This window comes from Patagioenas fasciata, chromosome 4, assembly GCF_037038585.1.
Source record: "Patagioenas fasciata isolate bPatFas1 chromosome 4, bPatFas1.hap1, whole genome shotgun sequence".
Classification (NCBI taxonomy): Eukaryota; Metazoa; Chordata; class Aves; order Columbiformes; family Columbidae; genus Patagioenas; species Patagioenas fasciata.
The window spans coordinates 43,095,905-43,115,247 of NC_092523.1; the positions used below are offsets into that span (position 1 = coordinate 43,095,905).

Below are 19,343 nucleotides of genomic sequence, written 5' to 3' on the forward strand. Positions count from 1 at the left end.
ATAAGGCCCTCCAGTACCTGTGAGGTCCATAAGTAAATATCAGATAATGAATATCAGAAACACGTAACTTTCTTCATTTTAGAAATTACTCCATTAGTTCATTCTACTACTAAAAGCTATTTAAAGTGCATAAAAATCAAAGTTTGTATTTAAAAATTTTAGAAACCTATTGAATGAAACTTGCTCAGAAAATCTGAATTTTCTTGAGCATAACTTGGCATGTTGGAGTTCTCTTGGTTTGTTTTTGAAGACTTAAGCAGTGCATAGGCTCTTTGCTGCCCAGATGTCAGCTTTGCTCCAAAAGGAATTAGACAAACAAGCAAAATCAAATTTTAAGAATTTGATGTAAATTATTTTAGAAGGAAATAAACCTTCCTCTGAGTTACGTGCAACTAAACATAACGTCATTATATTGGTGCAGCGGAACTAGAAAGTAAGGGCAGGGCTGAAACAGTCCAGACCTCTTTACAGCTGAGAGTGAAATATAAGATTTAAGCAATCAAACTGGTAATGTAATTTTTATCTTAAAATAATTAGATTTCCACCTGTCTCCAGTCCCAAATAATAAGTGTAAAAGCTTTTCAAGGGATTTGTTTTAATTTTTGGCTTGATTCCAGCCCTCTTAAGAACCATCTAGCTGACTTCCTGCTTTAAATAGCTTCTTGAACTTGTGCAGGCCTCCTGAAGGAGGGTTACTGGACCAGCTTAGCTGTTCTTGTTATCCTCTCATAGGTAATACTTGTGGCAAGGTGACATAAATCTTGCCTTTATGGCATGGGGATGATCTGAGCACCACTTAAGATCGAGCCAAAGCTCTAGAGTCCACAGATCCTGAAAGAAGCAATGGTAGAGTTCTGCAGCTGTGATGGGAAAAAAAAAAAAAAAAAGGGGAACTGGTCACAGAGGATGAATTCAGGAGCCCACACTCAACTCTAGGCCAATCCTTCATTTGGGGTTTAGTCTAGGGGGATGTAGCAGCATGTAGCCCAACAATGTGGCTCTGGTGCTGATGTCTGCATCTTTCCTCACTAAGAAGCTGCACAAATGGCTTAAGGTACAACTAATCACTTAAAATAAATCACAGAGGCTGAGTTGGAAAGAAATTATATGCTGAACAACACATCACAGAGTCACAGAATGTTAGGGATTAGAAGGGACCTGGAAAGATCATCTAGTCCAATCCCCCTGCCAGAGCAGGAACACCTAGATGAGGTTACACAGGAATGCGTCCAGGTGGGTTTTGAATGTCTCCAGAGAGGCAGACTCCACAACCTCCCTGGGCAGCCTGTTCCAGTGCTGTTACCCTCACTGAGAAGTTTCTTCTCATATTTAAGTGGAATCTCCTGTGTTCCAGTTTGAACCCATCGCCCCTTGTCCTGTCATTGGTTGTCACCCAGAAGAGCCTGGCTCCATCCTCGTGACACTCACCCTTTATATATTTATAAACATTAATGAGGTCACCCCTCAGTCTCCTCTTCTCCAAGCTAAAGAGACCCAGCTCCCTCAGCCTTTCCTCATATGGGAGATGCTCCACTCCCTTAATAATCTTTGTGGCTCTGCACTGGACTCTTTCAAGCAGTTCCCTGTCCTTCTTGAACTCAGGGGCCCAGAACAATATTCCAGATGCGGTCTTACCAGGGCAAAGTAGAGGGGGAGGAGAACCTCTCTGGACCTACTAACCACCCCCCTTGTAATTCACCCCATGATGCCATTGGGCTTCTTGGCCACAAGGGCACAGTGCTGGTTCATGGTTATCCTGCTGTCTACAAGGACCCCCAGGTCCCTTTACCCTACACTGCTCTCTAACAGGTCATTCCCCAACTTATACTGGAACCTGTTTTTTTCCGGCCCAGATGCAAGACTCTACACTTGCCCTTGTTATATTTCATTGCATTTTGCCCTGCTCAACTCTCCAGCCTGTCCAGGTCTCGCTGGATGGCAGCACAGCCTTCTGGCGTGTCAGCCGCTCCTCCCAGCTTGGTGTCATCTGCAAACTCACTGACACTGCACTCACTCTATTGCCTCATCCAAGACGTTGATGAATATATTGGATAGTACTGGTCCCAGTACTGAGCCTTGAGGCACTCCACTAGATACAGGCCAACTACACTCTGCCCCACTGACCACAATTTTCTGGCTTCTTTCCTTCAGCCAGTTCACAGTCCACCTCACTACCTGATCGTCCAGACTGCACTTCCTCAGTTTAGCAACAAGGATGGTGTGGGAGACTGTGTCAAATGCTTTACTGAAGTCAAGGTAGACCACATCCACTGCTTTGCTATCATCTGTCCACCTTGTTATGTCCTCATAAAAGGCTGTGAGGTTGGTGAAGCATGGTTGGTGAAGCCATGTTGGCTGCTCTTAATGACCTTCTTATCCTTGATATGCCTTGAGATGGCACCAAGGATAAGTTGTTCCATCAGCTTCCCAGGGAAGGAGGTGAGGCTGTCCAGTCTATAGTTACCCAAGTCCTCCTTCTTGCCCTTTTTGAAGACTGGAGTGACATTTGCTTTCCTCCACTCCCCAGGCACCTGTCGTGTTTCACGACTTAGTAGAGATGATGGATGTCGGCCTAGCAATGACTTCAGCCATCTCCCTCATCACCTGCAGGTGCATCCCATCAGGACCCATGGATTTATGGATATCCAGATTGCCTAATTGCTCTCTAACCCAGTTCTCATCAACCAAGGCAAACTTCTCCAATTGCTGTGACTTCCTCTAGGGCCTCAGCGGTACGGGTCTCCTCAGGACAGCCTCCGGCAGAGTAGACAGAGACAAGGAAGGCATTCAGTAACTCTGCCTTCTCTGTATCTTCTGTCCCCAGGGCACCCACCTCATTCAGCAGTGGGCCTACATTGCCTCTAGTGTTAGTTTTATCTGCCATGTATTTAAAGAAGCTCTTTCTGTTGTCCTTGACCCCTCTTGCCAGATTTAATTCTAAGGAGGCCTTAGCTTTCCCAGTTGTCTCCCTACATCCTCTGACAGAGGCCTTATATTCTTTCCAAGTGGCCAGCCCCTCCTTCTATGATCTGTAAACTCTCCTCTTCCACTTGAGCTTGCCCACCAGTTCCCTGTTTAACCATGCAAGTCTCCTGGCTCCCTTTCTTGACTTCCTATGTGTCAGGATGCTCTAATCTTGAACTTGGTAGAAGCAGTCCCATGTACCTTCTGCTTCTAATGTGTATGTAAAACCAATTCATATTCTTTCACACTGTGTGTAATTGAAATATTGCTTTTGTAGAAAAAGAAATATGAAATACAAACAATATCTCTCACTGATACTTGTCCTTTCTTCTTCCAACATTAGGCTGCAGTTATTCTGATGTTTCTGCTCTGCCTGGTGGTCCCAGGCATAGAAAATCCATTTGAACATAAGGATTGTGCCCAGAAGCTTTAACAATTTAATTTCTTATATGGGCTTGGTTTTCATCCTACTGAGTTTCATTTTGTTGAACTAGTCATAAAGAACTAATAATATTTTTGGGTTTGTGACATTAACACATCAAGAGGTAGAAAGGGTTACCTGAGTTCCAAAAACTAAATTATTTTCACGCAAAAGCACTGTTCTTGAATGTCAGCTGGTATCTCATGAAAAGCAAAAATGCACACAGAGGTGACTGATACTTCCAAAAGATCTATGCAAGAGCCATAATGGATATTAAGAACCTTGGATAAAAGTGAAGTTTCAGCAGGTACTTGCTGTATTTATTTATTTATGCCTGTACTATTAATTTTCAAACTGACACCACAAAAACGTCTGTGAAAAGTGAGCTAGAAATAATTTTTATTATGGACTCCACGTGTGACTGAATTTGATTTGCTTGTATAAAAGCCTGGGATGACAGCCGTTGCATCTTTGTATTATTTTTGTTACTCTTGCTTAATAGTCATTCTTCCCCTGCATCTGGTGAGTGATCCTGTAGAACTCTTAGGCTTATAACATTTTGTCTCCATTTCGTAGTGGTGCTCACAGTGGGATAGTGTTGCATACTGAAATCTGATGCCCTTATCAGCTAAAGGAAGTTCATAGATTAAGAATGATTTGTATTAAACCCTCTCTCCACAATACTATATCTTGTGAGTGATCCTGAAGAATCATGAAGCCTCAGATTTAAATTTGGATTCTGTACAGCTATGCTACCAGTAGATTGTGAGGCAGATGGAAATGGCTTGCTGTTAACACCATCAAAATATGTTTTCATTGGGAGTATTGAGCAACTGAGTCTGCAATTTGTAGCCAGAACCTTATGAACAAAATGCCACATACTAAATGTGTTTTTTGTCTCTCCTGCTGTTTAAGAATGTGATCGGTTCTGTAGAGATTCAGCCTGCACTTTGGTCTTACCAGGCTCATCAGTTTAACGTATTTGAGCTCTTCTAGAAGATCTGATTGTCTTGAAAACCTTTTAAAACATACTTTAATTTTCTCACTGTTCTGTCAGTCCACTCAACATAGGTTAGCTTAGTGCTCTTCATCACTCAGCACAATGTAAATGCGCTTCACTCCAATTTGAAAGGAATCATCATGGTTGTTTGATTGCATGAAATAAAAACAACATCCTTTCCCATCAGACACTTACAGTAGATCAAAACCAAAATGAAAATTCAAATGTTGAAAGCTGCTTCCTCAAACAGTGACAAAAAGTAGTTGTGAGCAAATGAGAGCTGAAACACTTCAGTCATGTTTAGTTCCACAAATAGGTTTTGCTTTTGGTCAGGCTTCCTGTATTTTGTGAGCTTGCAAGTGTTCAACAGTGCGCTATGAACAACAGCAACAGTTTAATTTTGTAATAATGTGGCAAAGCAATAAAATATCTGCGATGTATTTCATGGACAAAGATTCCAAACTGTCTAATTTATTTCAACAGGCAAGCAGTCCTACAACAGGAACAGCTCCCAGGAGTCAGTCACGGTTGTCTGTCTGCCCTTCCACTCAGGACATTTGTAGGTACGTGCTGAGAAAAATATGCTCAAATCTGGCTGATGCTCATTAGTTGTTGTCTTTATTAAATAATATGTAGCTCTTGCTTCTGCTTAAAACTATTCATAATTTAGACTTCAGTTTTCATTTGATTTCTGGTTTGGTTCTGTTTTGCTTTTCAGTCTTGTGTTTTTCTGTTAAAATTCACGTTCTCATTTTCTTTTCTTTTTTTTTTTTTTTTGTGGTTTCTCTCTTTCCACCCATCCTTACCACTTCCATCCCTTTCCTTTGCTTACTGCCTTGTCTAGATCTTCTACCTTGCATGATTTTTCAGAAGATGAGCTTGAACATGCAACCCCTGTCATGGTGCTGACCCCTTCTAATAGGGAGTCTGGTAAGAAACAAGTAAAACGAAGGTTTAGGCGGAAAAAAGAGACTGGAGACAATGGTGAGCATACAGAAAAGCAAGGAAAGGGAAAAGACTGTAAATTACATCCTGAGCCAGTGAGATCCAGCTGGAATGCATCTGATTCATCATCATCTTCAGATGAGAGTCAGTGGGCTCAGGCTAGAAGGAAAGCAAGAGAAAAGGCCAGAATGTCCAGAAGGGGGAGAAGGAACAATAGATCATGCACTAACCAGGATGGGTCCTCAAACAATAATGCAGTTGAACTTGTCACCTTGGGGACAATGGGGAAAAAGAAGCAAGAGGTATCTGACCCTGAGAATCCTACTTTAAATCACCGTCGAAGAAGGGTTCCAAGGCTTACAGAATCACAGTCTTCAGCATCATCTCAAGAGGCAAGGATTTCCTCAAGAAAATGTGGGAAAAGAAAAAGCAAAAGCTACTACAGAGATCGGCAGCCTACAGCTTTCCTTAGACACAATAAAGATTCGAAGGACTGCTTTGCAGAAGCAGGCTCTGGCAGTGATGCTCCGGCAGTCCCAGCTAATGGAGCACCTGCTGGGGCAGAGCCCAGTGGGACTGGTGCCGTTCAGAAGCCTCCAGTGTTGTATGATGACTGGTCTGATGATTTAGAAGTATGCAGGTTAGTCCCTAATAAGAATGATTTAGCATTCTTAAAAGGAATTTCTCACCACTGGGGGCTGAGTGTCTTCCTCTTGACTGATCTCTGCCACTGTTTCTCAGTAACAAACTGCTGGGCAGGCCATAAGGACTAACAGAAAAACCTTTGCTGCCGAGAAGGTAGCATATGTCGATCTGAAGACATACTTCTCTTACTTAAAAACAGTAATCCTACAAGGGAACCAAATGTTTTTCTTTGCTCAATTTTTCTTCATGGCAATGGACACAGTGTGTCCTCTGGCAGAGTATTACTGTGTTTTAAATCTCCAGCCAGAGGCAGAGAATGAGGCAGAGTGCCAGTTAGCTCAGTGAAATGGGATATGGAGTTTTTCCTTCTTAGATGATCAAATCCAGTTTTCATCCCTCTTTCTCATTTTTCATAAACTTACATGAAATAAATTCATGATTTTGATTCAGTGTCCTCTAGAGCGACCATTACTGCAGCAATCTGATGGACAGTGCCTGCAAAACACCCTCTCCAGTTGTACAGGACTTTGCACAGCTCAATACCTTTACATTGTGAACTTGTAGGGGCTGTTAGTCTGGGACCCATCATAAACACAATATAAAGTGTGATTGGGCAGAATAAGTATTAAAATAAGCTTTGGGAAGGAAAAATCAACACCAACAGTTCTCCCTAGTTAAGAAGTTCAGTGTTCAGACAGGCTGATACCCTTAACGTGAACATATTCCCTTGGAAATGAGAGCAAGCTGGCCACTTCTGAGCAAATGTCTGAATTTGAAGTAGGCAGCTGGGTCGACTTGAGTTACTTAATTTAGTGGTAACTGAAAATGCACCATCCTGTAAGTTAGTCAGAACTGAAACAAGTTTTTGTTTTGTTTTTTTTTCCCGCAAACTTGTGAGCCAGCATTGACTCTCATCTACAAAGTTTTTTTTCTCGATAGGGTAACACAAAATTTCTCACTTTTCTTCACTGGGAAGAAATTTGCATGGAAATGTAAACAGTCAGAATGAGGAAGTTCACGATGCCACATCATTCAGTTTCACAGTGTACTTCAATGTAGTGATGTACTACAAAGATCCTCGTTTTAAAAAGAAAAAAGATAACATGTAGGCGTTGTGTTTTATCATAGTGGGAGATACAAGCCACTACTAACGCAGTTAGTGCCATGCACTCCTTGTTACACCTACAAGCTAAAAATGGACATTTTGATTGTTTGACTATTGCCTGTCATGATAATTTAATATTCTTCGGAGTAAAGTCCAGCTGTGTTTGTGCTTCAGCTTGTACATCAAGACCACACCCCTATCTTGGGACCTCTTTTCCTTACAGAAATGCAAAGAAAGCAGCAGTGGTGTAAATATGTTATATATTTTTGAAACACTTGAAGTAGGTCTACATGGTATGATGCAGAGATGTGCACAGATAACTACTTCAACATCTTCTGAGTTGTCTTAAAATTCTGAACCACCGAGCCTGCATGGATTGAAGATCCAGCGTAGTGGGCACAGTACATATATAACAGGACTGTTTAATCATTATTAACTGAATATGAGCTACCAAAAAAATGAAGTAAATTATTTTAGTATAAGTCTTTATACAGGCTTAACTCTACTGTATTAAAAAAAAAAAAAAAAAGATAAATTATAGTCAAAGTTTTGTAAATGTCTCATGTTGAATAGTCCTAACTGTTGCCTACATCCACAAACACAGACTTGCTTTCAGATGGAAAGCAGACTCCAGTATTTCATCTGTCTTCTCAATCCATTCAATTTTATTATAATTATTCAGACACTCTTTGCAAGACTTGGAATTTGGTTCAAGTACGCACCTTTTGGATGTGCTTACAAACTTTTCAGTGAGACTCTTGTTTAGTTGGGGAAGGTTGAAAACTTGTTATAGGTATGTGTTACTGGGTGCACCATCAGTGTAGACACTCTTTGAACAACCAGAGTTATACTCACCATGGCTGATAGCTTGGCCTGTTGTGCAAAATTGGTCAATACAGTCATAATTGCATTTATCTTCATGTCATGGGTAATGATGTATTTTTGTTGTCATTACTAGGTGTATCGTACTGATGATAATATATCATGTTAAAGCATGTTAATTTTTAATAGCTGGTAAATTGTGTTAATCAATTTGCAGACAGTTGAAGAAAAAGGAAAACATGTTTTTACTACCAATACAGTAAAGACTATAGTTTCTGTTTTTCAGGGCAGATCCATGCACTTAATTGACTCATGATCTTTGGCCTGTTTTTATTCACATTCACAGTCTTGCTTCTGAAAAAACAATCAAAAAATTAAATTTCAATGTCGATGTGCATATATACAGTAAACATTTTTCTGCATGAGGAACAGAAGAAGGTTTTGGTGTTTGTTTTTTTTTTTTTTGTGATGCTTATTCTAAAACTGGAGTTAACATGACTGGTTGCTATGTGAAAAATTTGTTTTCCTGAGACATTTTTTCAGGCTTTTCATCCTAGGTATTAATGTCTTCTAGTTGATGTGACAAAACTGGCTGAGTGGCTCTCAACTAGATGGCATTGTGTGGAAATAGCAGAGGAACAGGGTTTTTGAACATCTACTGGTGCCGGTAACTTTAAGTGTTTGGGTAGGCATTTTTTTTTTCTTTACTTCCTCATTATTTACTGGCTATGAAACACATTTATATACGCACATATGGCTATAAGCAGTTTCCTCAATCTGCGTTTATTAATAGCTGAGCAGAAATGTGACGGGACGCACCAATTTTAGCATAAGCGCATTAGTCACACAGATAAAGTACGATACCATGGCACACTATATACTTCAGCTAGTCTAAGGCAGGACTCTTGGTCACTTCAAGTGAGACATTTCTCCTTCCAATGTCACTGTTTCTCTATTTCCAAAATGACAAGACAATGACATGGCACCAATGATGATCTTTACAATTTCTTCCCTGAACATATTCCTTTCTTCTGAAGTCTGTTAGAAGGCAAGGTTTCAGCTTCTGCGATTAAGGACTACTATATAAGTTAGTTCTGACCATAGTGAGTTGTTTTGGCACCTGTCTGAGATTTTCCTCCCAATCTCAAAGCAATGTGATTTCAAATTGGGTCCATCTTTTTGAAACACACTGTACTTTGTTGTGGAATCTGCCATGTGGCCTGAGATGCAGTCTCAGAAATAGCTTTTTTTGGTCTGCACGTGGGTAATCTTACTGAAAGGAAGAGCTGTGTGTGGGCTGTGATAAGGTGAATAGATTGTGAGGATTTAGTCCCATGGATTTCCCATAGGAATTACGAAGGAAAGAAAGAGAGTTAGTTGATATTGCAACTAGTATATCATAAGTGCTCTGTGTTCTGATTCTGAATTAATATGATGGTATTTTTATTACTTATGATGGGAGAATTGAAAGATATTTTGTGTTTGACTAGTTATGCTTTTGGTGTAAAATCTTTTTGTAGCACTGATGCAGTCATTTCAGCAATAACACTGAACTGTGTTTCTGTAAGCTGATAGAAAACACGCACACTTAAATAAGATGAAGTTTCTCACTATGAAACAAATGCATAGCAGAAGTAGAGTTTTTATTTTGTTGAACTCCATGAATGAATCTATCTACAGTCAGGAAAAGTAAGGCCCTCATTTGAGGAGTAAATACAAGAGTAGAGCATGCCAGAAGGCTGGTAAGAATGGGGAGAAGTAGTAAGGGAGATGATGAAGTTGATTGATGAAATCTGCAGAATCTACTTCAAGGCATAATTTTTCAAGATCAGCTTTAAAAGCTAGTGTATTAATTAAAAGTCCATTATAATCTTAGGAAAAGACTAATACGGTTATTACAATCATGGAAAGGAAGAAATAATGTACTTTGCACTTGAGAAGAGGCAAAATAATGTAGTTCCTCTCTGTGAAGTCAAGTGTTGTAACAGGGGTTTTGTTTTCATAATATAATAATATTATAGCAGGACCTGCAAAAGTAGCATCTTGCTTGAAAATACTTACATCCTGAAGTATTCGTGTAGTACAGTGCTCACAAAATCAGCAGACAGACAGAAAGCCTCTTGTGAGGAAATAAGTCCTCATGGACTTGAGGAAAAAGGAGAAAGGTGAACAGAAAATAGATATATAGGCTCAAATACTACCATTGAAATTTAACATTCATTTGAAATATTTATACTGAAACCATGACGTTGGATCCAGTAAATAATTTAAACAATAGTGCAGAATACATAGACTCGAAATATAATACCATCCAGAGCCCTCCAAAATCACCAAAAGCTGGAGGATGCCGGACTACACTGTTTGGCTGATGAGGGGTTTTAACCTGTTTGTCCCTGGGATGTTAGTGCCTTCCTTGGGGTCTCTGGTTGATACTTTCCTTCGTTAGGAGCCAAATCTCTTCATCCCCTCCTGCATGTTGGTTCCTCACCCCTTCCTTTTAAAGAATTGCAACTGCTGCTTACCTTCCTGTTTAAAACCTTCTTTTTGCAAGGTGACTTTCTGATAGGAATCTCCTGCTTTTTGAGGAATCTCCTCCCCTGTATGATGGTCTAGTGGTTCATCAGTCTTTGAAGCAGTATGAAATTCTGGTTAATTCTATTCTCTGCCTGATGGTTCAAAGCCCCATCTGTCACCTCTTCAGCCATCTGGTTATGCAGTCTCTTTTGGAAGCTCTCCATGATCCAGAAGGATGCAAGGAAATTAAACAAGGCAAGCTGGTTGTGTTTGTTGTGGCTAGGGTCACTCAACTGGGGGAGAACCAAGTCCCGGTTTCTGCCTCTTTCTCTCAAAACCTCTTATTATTTTTAAGGCAAATATGTGAAATGGTGCCACTTCCTTATAGAAGGATTGGGTGAGGGAAGACCTTTGGTTTTAAGAGTCCCGTTATTAAATACTTAAAGCTTGCATTTGTTCTGAAGGGAGTACAGTTACTTAAAGCTTTGACTTCCACTATGTGGGTAGGAAGAAATATAAATCCTTTTTTAAGATGCAGTCCCTAGTTCTTTGAACTGTGCTCAGTGCAGTAAATCTTGTCTGACATGTATCTCAAGTTGCTCCGACAGTGCATCTGAGGCAGGAATTACTCATAACTACTTAGATGGTTAGTTATCCTATTTATCACCTTTAATAGAAGATTAATACAAGGACAGAAAATGTTGACAAAATAAAAGATTAAATGTGTTGTTCCTAATGGTGTTTGCTCTTTGGTCTCTTGCAAATTCTGATCATGTTTGCGCAAATCAAGAGAAAGCTTTATCTTGACCATTATGAAATTCTACTGGTGTGGTGCAACATTTTGAAAATGTTTTTTTTCTCTGGTCAGACACAGGCCTGACTATATAATACAATAGAAGGACAGGACTGACAGGGAAGAGGTACACAAATTGATTACACTCAATATGGAGAATTAATGTGCTTCATTCACACTGTGTTTAAATGGAGAGAAAGACCAATTTGTCATTTAGATTACTTTATGATTTAACAGTGGAAAGAATGGAAATGAGATTTAAAAAAAAAAAAGCCTGCAAAATGAAAGCAAGGGAAACACGGCATGCTGTAGCCTATTGCAGGGTGAACATATTGAGTGAATTTAACTTTTTTATTTCCAAGTGATAAATTGTGCAGGAGCAGTATTTGATATTTTTTTCATTTCTGTTTATGAATGAGTTAATTATTTGCTGAGAGTTGTTCATAAAGTTGTTTGCTTTAATTTTATGTTCTAACTATCTAAAAGCACTGTAAGCACTTTAGAAATTGGCAGAAAGAGAAAATGACCTTTTTTGGACAGGAGAACAGTTTTCTTAAGATTATCAGACAGTAAGGACAGCAATTTCGTACATCGTTTTGCAAGCCTGTGGAATTGTTTCCTTTTGGTCCAATTGAGATAACCTAGGAGCTCATGGTATTTCATTCTGGCAGCTAATAATCCTCACAGCCAAGAAACAAAGCCAAGAATTCAGTTGGTCCAACATTTTCCAACTATGCTGTTTCTCCCTGACTAAGCTCCCTTTAGTAACTGCGAGATACAGCAATGAGATGAACCCCCTGAACAGAGTAAGAATTTAAATTTGAATAATCATTTAGTCCAGGTATGCTTTCCATTGAAGGTCAAGATTTTAACTGCCTTTTCAATCACTGGTCTCCAAAACCAATATTTTTGGAATAGGCATTATTTTCTTGAGCATATCTATACAAAGAAGATATTTCCCTCTTTTATTATGGAGATTTGTTAAAAGTTTGAAATCATTTGTCTTCTACTGGTACACTTCCATACTGTCATTTTCTTGAGGAGGGGGATAAGGCATCTGCATTAGTTTATTATCGTGCTCTAGTTCACAGTACATAGAAATTAGATCACAAGAGCAGTAAACATATCACAGGCAGTAGCCCCTCCTAATTTTGTCAGTGAAGTGGTCTCCATTGGTGCCTGCATTCAGATAAGGAGCCTGTATTTGAAGCACATCTGATCACCTTTACTTTTGCCACTATCCAGACCACACTGAGAATCACTCTCAGGGTTCTCTAACTATATTCCCTTTGACTGAAAGTAAACTGAAAGGTGCGTGCCTGGTCCAACCTCAAGCCAATATCACATCAAAGCAACCAGCACTGAGATGTCCCTGGTGCTGGGCCATCTTGTCTAGACTGTGCCTTTTCTGAGAAAGGCTGGACCAGATGATCCTTGTTATCCTTTCCAACCTGGTATTCTATGATGTCAGCTTTTTAGCACTAGCTGTTTTTTTCAACAGATTTGGTACACTTTCACTGCAATGCTAGTTAGCATAGACATAGCACCCTGGACTATTAGAGAACAATACTTAGGTCATTTATAGCCCTTAAACATTATCATACATCATCATGAGTATGCCTATGCCCCCACATACACTCCTATTTTTGAAAACCTCAGAGGCATTCCCCTAGGTTATATATTCGTTAATGAGATTAAAATTTGAACTGTTTTATTTTTAAGGAAGACTATAAAAGCTGTCTACACTACCTGCCTGTAACAAAACTCTTTGTCTATATGGAATGACCAAAGATCCTTGAAAATGTTATTAGGTACTGAGATACTGTGCCAGTCTCAAATAGGAGATCCACTGAAAATATTCTGGTGGTGCAGAATTTCTGCAAACTCTTTTCCACCTGTGCAGTTCCTATTGACAAGGCACCTGCGTAGCTCGAAGCACAAGCAGGAACATGCTAATTCATTCTTATCCCTGATGACCTTCCTTTGGCAGTAGCCACTTAAGGAAATCAGCAGTTCAGATACCATCACAGAGGAGCACTTGCCAACTGGGAAAGCACTAAGTTTCACAATGCACACAAGCACCCTTCAGAATAAGTGCATTTTATACTTCACTGCAGTGGCATAGAAGTCAGCCTGTTTTCTTAATTATAGAAAACTAAAGTGAGTTAGTGAAAGACAAGTTAGGATAACTGCTGTCTTTCCAATGATAGTTAAGATTAGCAGCTATCCTCTTTAATAAGAGTAAAATTGTTACCTTTCCTGTGAAGGAAAAGCTACAAACCTGTTGGAATCTACCTGTATCTCTTGCAGTAAGCAGCTCAGGTGGTCACTAATCATCTAGATGGTCATTTTGTTTGCTATGATTTTGCCAAGCTAAGCCACTGTCAGGAAAACCTGAAAATTTTCCATGTGAACTCCTTGCTCCATGCTGATTTTACCTGACCTTTTGAACTGAGATAATGTAAGAAATATTTGTCTATTTGTAAAAAAAAAAGAACAAAACAAAACAAAACAAACAAAAAACCCCCCCCAAAAAAAAAAAAACCAAACAAAAAACCCAAACCAAACCAAAAAGACAAACAAGTAAACTTAGTTTGATGAGAAGTGAAGTACAGTCATGCAGGATAGCTCTTGCTATTTTTTCTCAAAATCAGCCTGAATCCAATTAGCATATGAATGTCTACAAACTGTAGCCATCTTGTTTCATACTTCCCTTCCTGCCTTCTTATTTTTGCAATGAACAGGACCAGGGGAAACGAGGGAAAACAGTTCATAGTAATATAATTAAAGATGCTGCAACAATACCAAATTCTGAAGTTGCCTCTCTTCTGAGTGCTTAGTTTAGCAGCACCTTTTGATTTTAATCCAATAAGAAACATCTCTCATTTATATGAATATGGTGTCAATATGCCCTTCAGTGAAGTACATGGTATACCTGAAACTACTAGCAACTTTGCATACTCATTATGCATAGGCATTATGGTACAGAGTTTAATATGTCATAGTCATTATGGTATAGAGTTTAATATGTCACATACAATTGCTCAGTGAAGCATTGCATTATTATTAGGTTCTCAGCATCATTTGAATGTGCCTTGAATGCAATTAATATTTTGAACAAAAAGAAATACTGAAAGATAATTCTAAAATATTCTCAGTAAACTTCTCTAACTTTCCATTTTACATAAATCTTTCTCTAAACATTTTCTAAATTGAAGTATTCTGTTTCTGTTTAAGAATTGGGTCTTATGTAGGGAACATACAAGAAATCTGCAACAGTTTTAATACGAATTATGCAAAATCTTTCAAAACCAGAAATTTTATTTTCAGTTTAGCATTTTTGATTTTTTTTTCCTGAAAAGTGTTGTATTTTTTTTTTGCTAACTTATTGCATTATAAGTGAACCTGCAATTTAATAACATCCTTCAAATAATTTTTATGGATTTTTGTCTGATATATGAACAGTGCTGGCATTAATTTCTCTGTTTGGTACATATGTGTGCTGAAGGTTGTAGAAACAATTCTATGCTAGAGAAATATGTGCTGGGCAATTAAAATACTGCCATATAAAGCAAAAACTTAAGCATAAGAATGACTGCACTGTTCTAATATTATTTCATAGAGATGCACAATGAGATTTCTTTAAAAAAATATTCTGTGATCTCAATGTATAGGGATATGTCTGTATATTATGCACACATACACAAAGAAATGTGCATATCTGAATCAGAAGATCATCTGATAGCTTGTATATGCTGGGTTGTCTGGTGTACACGATTTGTAGAGCAAAAACTCCTTTGGAGCCTGGTACTCCTCTTTTCCCTAGACAAGCAAGGTCCTGTTCACAGGCAGGTATCTTAAAGAATTAAGCTGTCAAACCTAAAAAAAATATATATATATACAGGCTCAATTTATGACTAGAAAGGGTTTCTAACTGAAAGAATTTGGTCAAATAGCTGACTTTCCTCCCCTCTGTTTCAGAATAGTCAAAAATATTGCTCTGTAATGAAGGCCATTTATCTGCCTTAAAGGACTAGAAAGCTGAGAAAAGCTGAGTATGTAAATTCCATAGGTGTGTCTGAACAGCTGAAACTGCAACTATTAACTGTGATCAGCACTGCACTACACTTTATATATAGATCAGTATAGATTTTACAATTTGTTTTGTTTTGCTTTATAGTGGAGAGTGGTTTTTGGTTGTTGTTTTTATTTTTTTTCATTTAACTCATTTCTAAAGTACGTAAGCAAATTTTAATCTTGGGATAGGATCAGTCCTGTAAAGAATCATTCTGATGGGTGAAAATTTTAAGCAGTTATGATCATGTAAAAATAGGAAACTAGAATGTAAGTTCTATGCCTCCAGCTTGGTTTAGATACCACTTAGGTAAGTCTGTGCTTTGTATCTCTACCTCAGTTCCATTTGAACAACGTATTTTTCAAAACCATTGTCTACAGCTTATTTTCTGTATTTGTGATAATGATGATCTACCTGATAGGTAAATACAGCAAAGGGCACAGATGTACAGAATTCTGATTCAGTACTCATGGCTAAGCAAGATATTACAAGTTATTTGGACCAAGTCGTTAAAAGATATTTAAGGTGTTAGCTAACAGTCTATTTCAATGTCTGTCAGGCACCCACATATCTTTAAAGACTGTGATCGTGAGTTTAGGTAGCACAAATTTATTTTAAGGTAATTTCATCTGGCTAAACAAATAACAAAGAGCTAAAATGCACCAAAGAACATTCAAGTTAATGAAAAACACGCCTTTGGTTATTTTCTCTGGACTTTAATTCCATTTGAAGTTAATTTTTATTCTCATTACATATTTCATTATTAGAAAGCTAGAAGAGGCCATTAGATTATTCAGTTGGAGCTTCTGTATAATAAAGGTTCTTAATGTTACCCTGTTTTTTATGCATTTAGCTTGTAACTTCAGTACAATGAAATAATAAATAGAATGTATAATTCATATAGAGGTTTTCTGTAGAAGTGTTTCTACTGAAGAATGTTTCTATTCATTTCAAATTTGCAATGTCACTTTATTTGAAGATCCCAGTGGAGTTTTAGTCTTGTATTTTAGCTCTTAAAATAATTTTAAACAATTATAGCAGTAGTAGAAAAAAGGCTCTTGGGTACCTAGCTTAGCTGTCTAATTTCTGAATAGTTTAAATGTTAAGCCTGTAAAATAAATTGTCTATAGCTTGAATTTAAATGAACAAGAATACTACTTTTCCTTTGGGAAATAGCTTTAATTTTAAAAGAAAATGATGGTTTTTATGTAACTCTCAGCTGGGACTGCATTTGTTAGCAAAATACCTATTCAGTGTTTTGAAAATTTAGTTCTGCTTAAGCTACAGGCTGAATAAGAAGTCAGCATACAGCCAGTTTCCATTTAAGAACTAAGCCACTGATGCACCTAGCTTGGCTGGGTTACTAAAGAAAAGACTGTAAATAGCGTTCTTGTAAAATGTGTCTCAAAAAACGATTGTGTGCAAGATGGATATTGTGTGTATTTTTTCTCCCCTCCATTCCCACGGGGTACAAGATACTGTGTGGGCACCACGACAGACACTGAAATCTGGCTCTTGTGTACCAGGTTTCCACAGAAGCTTTTTTTTTTTCCTCTCTAAATATCCATCAAAGTAGCTTTATTCTGCTTTCCCATTTTTGTAGATTCATTTTCTTATGGCTCTAGGCTACACCACAGAAGAATAGTGAAGCAGCTGGTTTTGTTCCATAGATTTTTTGCTTAGGTGTTGATACTTCCTCCTCCCCTTGCTTGTGGACTTAGCAGCCTTGGTGCTGGGCTGTAGCCAGTCTGTCACAGGATGTCTTTGCCAGGCTGTTTCCTGATGTCTGCCAGGTGCTCCTGTGATGTGAAGGTGGTCACCTTCTTCCCTCCCCTGGCTGGTAGGAAGACAACCTCACTGAAAGGTGCTCCCCAGCCCCTTTGCTACCCCAGGAGCGGTGTCGCCACAGCTTTCTGCAGAAAGAAGCAAGTTATTCCTCAGACATATTCAGACTCCTCTGAACACATCCATCTGAGGGTGACTTTCCCAAGTACTAAGTTTCTAAACTCTAAGTTTCCTAAGTTTCCTTTGTGTGACACCAGGATCTGTGCTGTTGCTGCTACTTCTCTATTTCAAAATAATATTTCCCAAGCTTCTCAGGCTTCAGTTTTTCATTTTTTTTTTTTATATTTTTTTTCCTTACACACCAGTTTGACTCTTGGGACATTCGTTAGGGCTTGGACACTTTATAGTGGTTCTCTGAGGTGGGAATGGGAGTGAGTTACTCCTCAGTGAGGTGAGCATCCGTCACTTCAGGTATTCAGTTAAGCCTTCTGCTCACCAGAGAGCTTCCTCTACCCTCACAGAGATGCTTGCCACTAAAGCTAGTGTTGGTTTCGATGGGTGACTGTTTTCCAGGAGTCTGGAAGAGGGAAAGATCACCCAGACATTCAGACTTGTGTCACAGATGAGCACCATCAGATTGTGATGTTAGGACACTGATCATTTCATCCAAAACCACAACATGAAAAGCTCTGTATCCCATTACAAGATAACAACAGTTCTGGTACCAGCCTCTGCCTTAGGGTCTGCTTACAGCTGTAGTTTTTGTTTTCTCAGATAATGCAGCTATCTGCTTCAAAGGGACAGTGAAGAATGAAAAAGAGGAAGGATCATTACTTTTTAACACCTGCCTCCTAAAAAGTGTGTGCATGTGTGTGTGCACTGTGACATACCCACTACTCCAGAGTACTCAAAACTGTTCTCTTACTCTCTTAACCATGTAACTGCAAAAAGGTATCTTAGGAACTTTTTGTACTTTTCATACTGGATGTTTCCAGTTTAGGGTTAGATTCTGCTAAGTTTGTGTATCTTGTTGGCCATACCTACAGATCAAGAACTATTCAGCTCTAAGAACGAGCCCTGGTATTTGTCTTAAAGGTTTTGCTGTGCATAAAAGGGAGAAACAGTCTTATTTCTATTGATTCACCTTCTGACCACAAATTCAAAGAGAAATAACTAAGTGAAGAGAAATTACTAAGTGGCAGAAGGGAACAAGGAATATGTTCCTGGGCCTCAATCCGAAAGGTCATGTAACTTTCGTCTTACGAATGTCAAGTCTGAAAATGAAAAAGCAGTGTAGATAAATCGGTGCCTTTGCATCGCTGGTTGGCAAGTTCCCTCACTGGCTTTTGCTGTCCTTCCTGTCAGGATCTGTCACTGTGAGGGAGATGATGAAAGTCCCCTCATCACGCCGTGTCGCTGCACAGGGACCCTGCGCTTTGTCCATCAGGCCTGCCTGCACCAGTGGATTAAGAGCTCAGACACGCGCTGCTGTGAACTCTGCAAGTACGACTTTATAATGGAGACCAAACTCAAACCTCTTCGGAAGGTATGGTGCTTTTGTATCTCATTATCCTCCAGTGTCAAATGGCCAGAATGGCTGTGCAAAATACTGGTACAATTAAAGAAACATCTGCCTGTCCAAAATGGCTTTCTATTTGCAGTTGTTAAATCAGTTCCAGTGATTTGATTGCTACATGTAAGTTAGTTAATTGGCAGCAGCAGGGGATTTTGACTAAAGACTCACCACACATGCAATCTAAATGCACAGATAATAGGTTTGTGTATTTAGAAGTTTTATCTTCAGCTTTTTGTTATTGACTGATCTGCTCATTTTTAAGCCACAAAGGAAGCTTATTCATCATGTTTTGGTCCTGAATAACACAGGCCAGATCACCCAGTAATTTTTACATTGAGCCCATAACTTCTGTTTGAGAACAATGCTTACACCAATGTGGAGACAGCAGTTATGAAAAAACATTCAATCAATTTAGCTACATCTGTTCTAACTGTTACACTTGTGGGCAAATTAATCATTCATACATTAAGATTAGTTAATGGAATCTAAACTAGAGGGCGACCTTGGATCCTGAAAGTCAAATGTATGTTATCTGGGCTCATCTGTTTTCCAGGATAAATCAATTTAATAGTACATGGGTTGTCAGTATATGGAAGGTGAAAAGTTTGTTAAACATATGTGGGCTTTGCTTTCTTTGGAATGAGTAATTTCTCTTCTAATTTTTCTCTAAATTTCTCTCATCATTTTTGGGTTTTATT

General features: G+C 38.8%; 1 protein-coding gene across 9 annotated transcripts in view; it reads left to right on the top strand.

The window, feature by feature from the left end:
* Nucleotides 1-19,343, top strand: part of MARCHF1 (membrane associated ring-CH-type finger 1) — a 237,674-nt gene that overhangs the window by 195,338 nt on the left and 22,993 nt on the right. For 7 of the 9 annotated variants that reach the window (XM_065837519.2, XM_071807732.1, XM_071807736.1 and 4 more), the window contains 3 exons: nucleotides 4,869-4,948; nucleotides 5,230-5,970; nucleotides 18,435-18,615. In XM_065837519.2, the coding sequence (XP_065693591.2) occupies nucleotides 4,869-4,948; nucleotides 5,230-5,970; nucleotides 18,435-18,615 (1,002 nt within the window). The remainder of the gene's footprint in view (nucleotides 1-4,868; nucleotides 4,949-5,229; nucleotides 5,971-18,434; nucleotides 18,616-19,343) is intronic. The other 2 variants (XM_065837522.2, XM_071807737.1) reach the window with 1 other exon arrangement.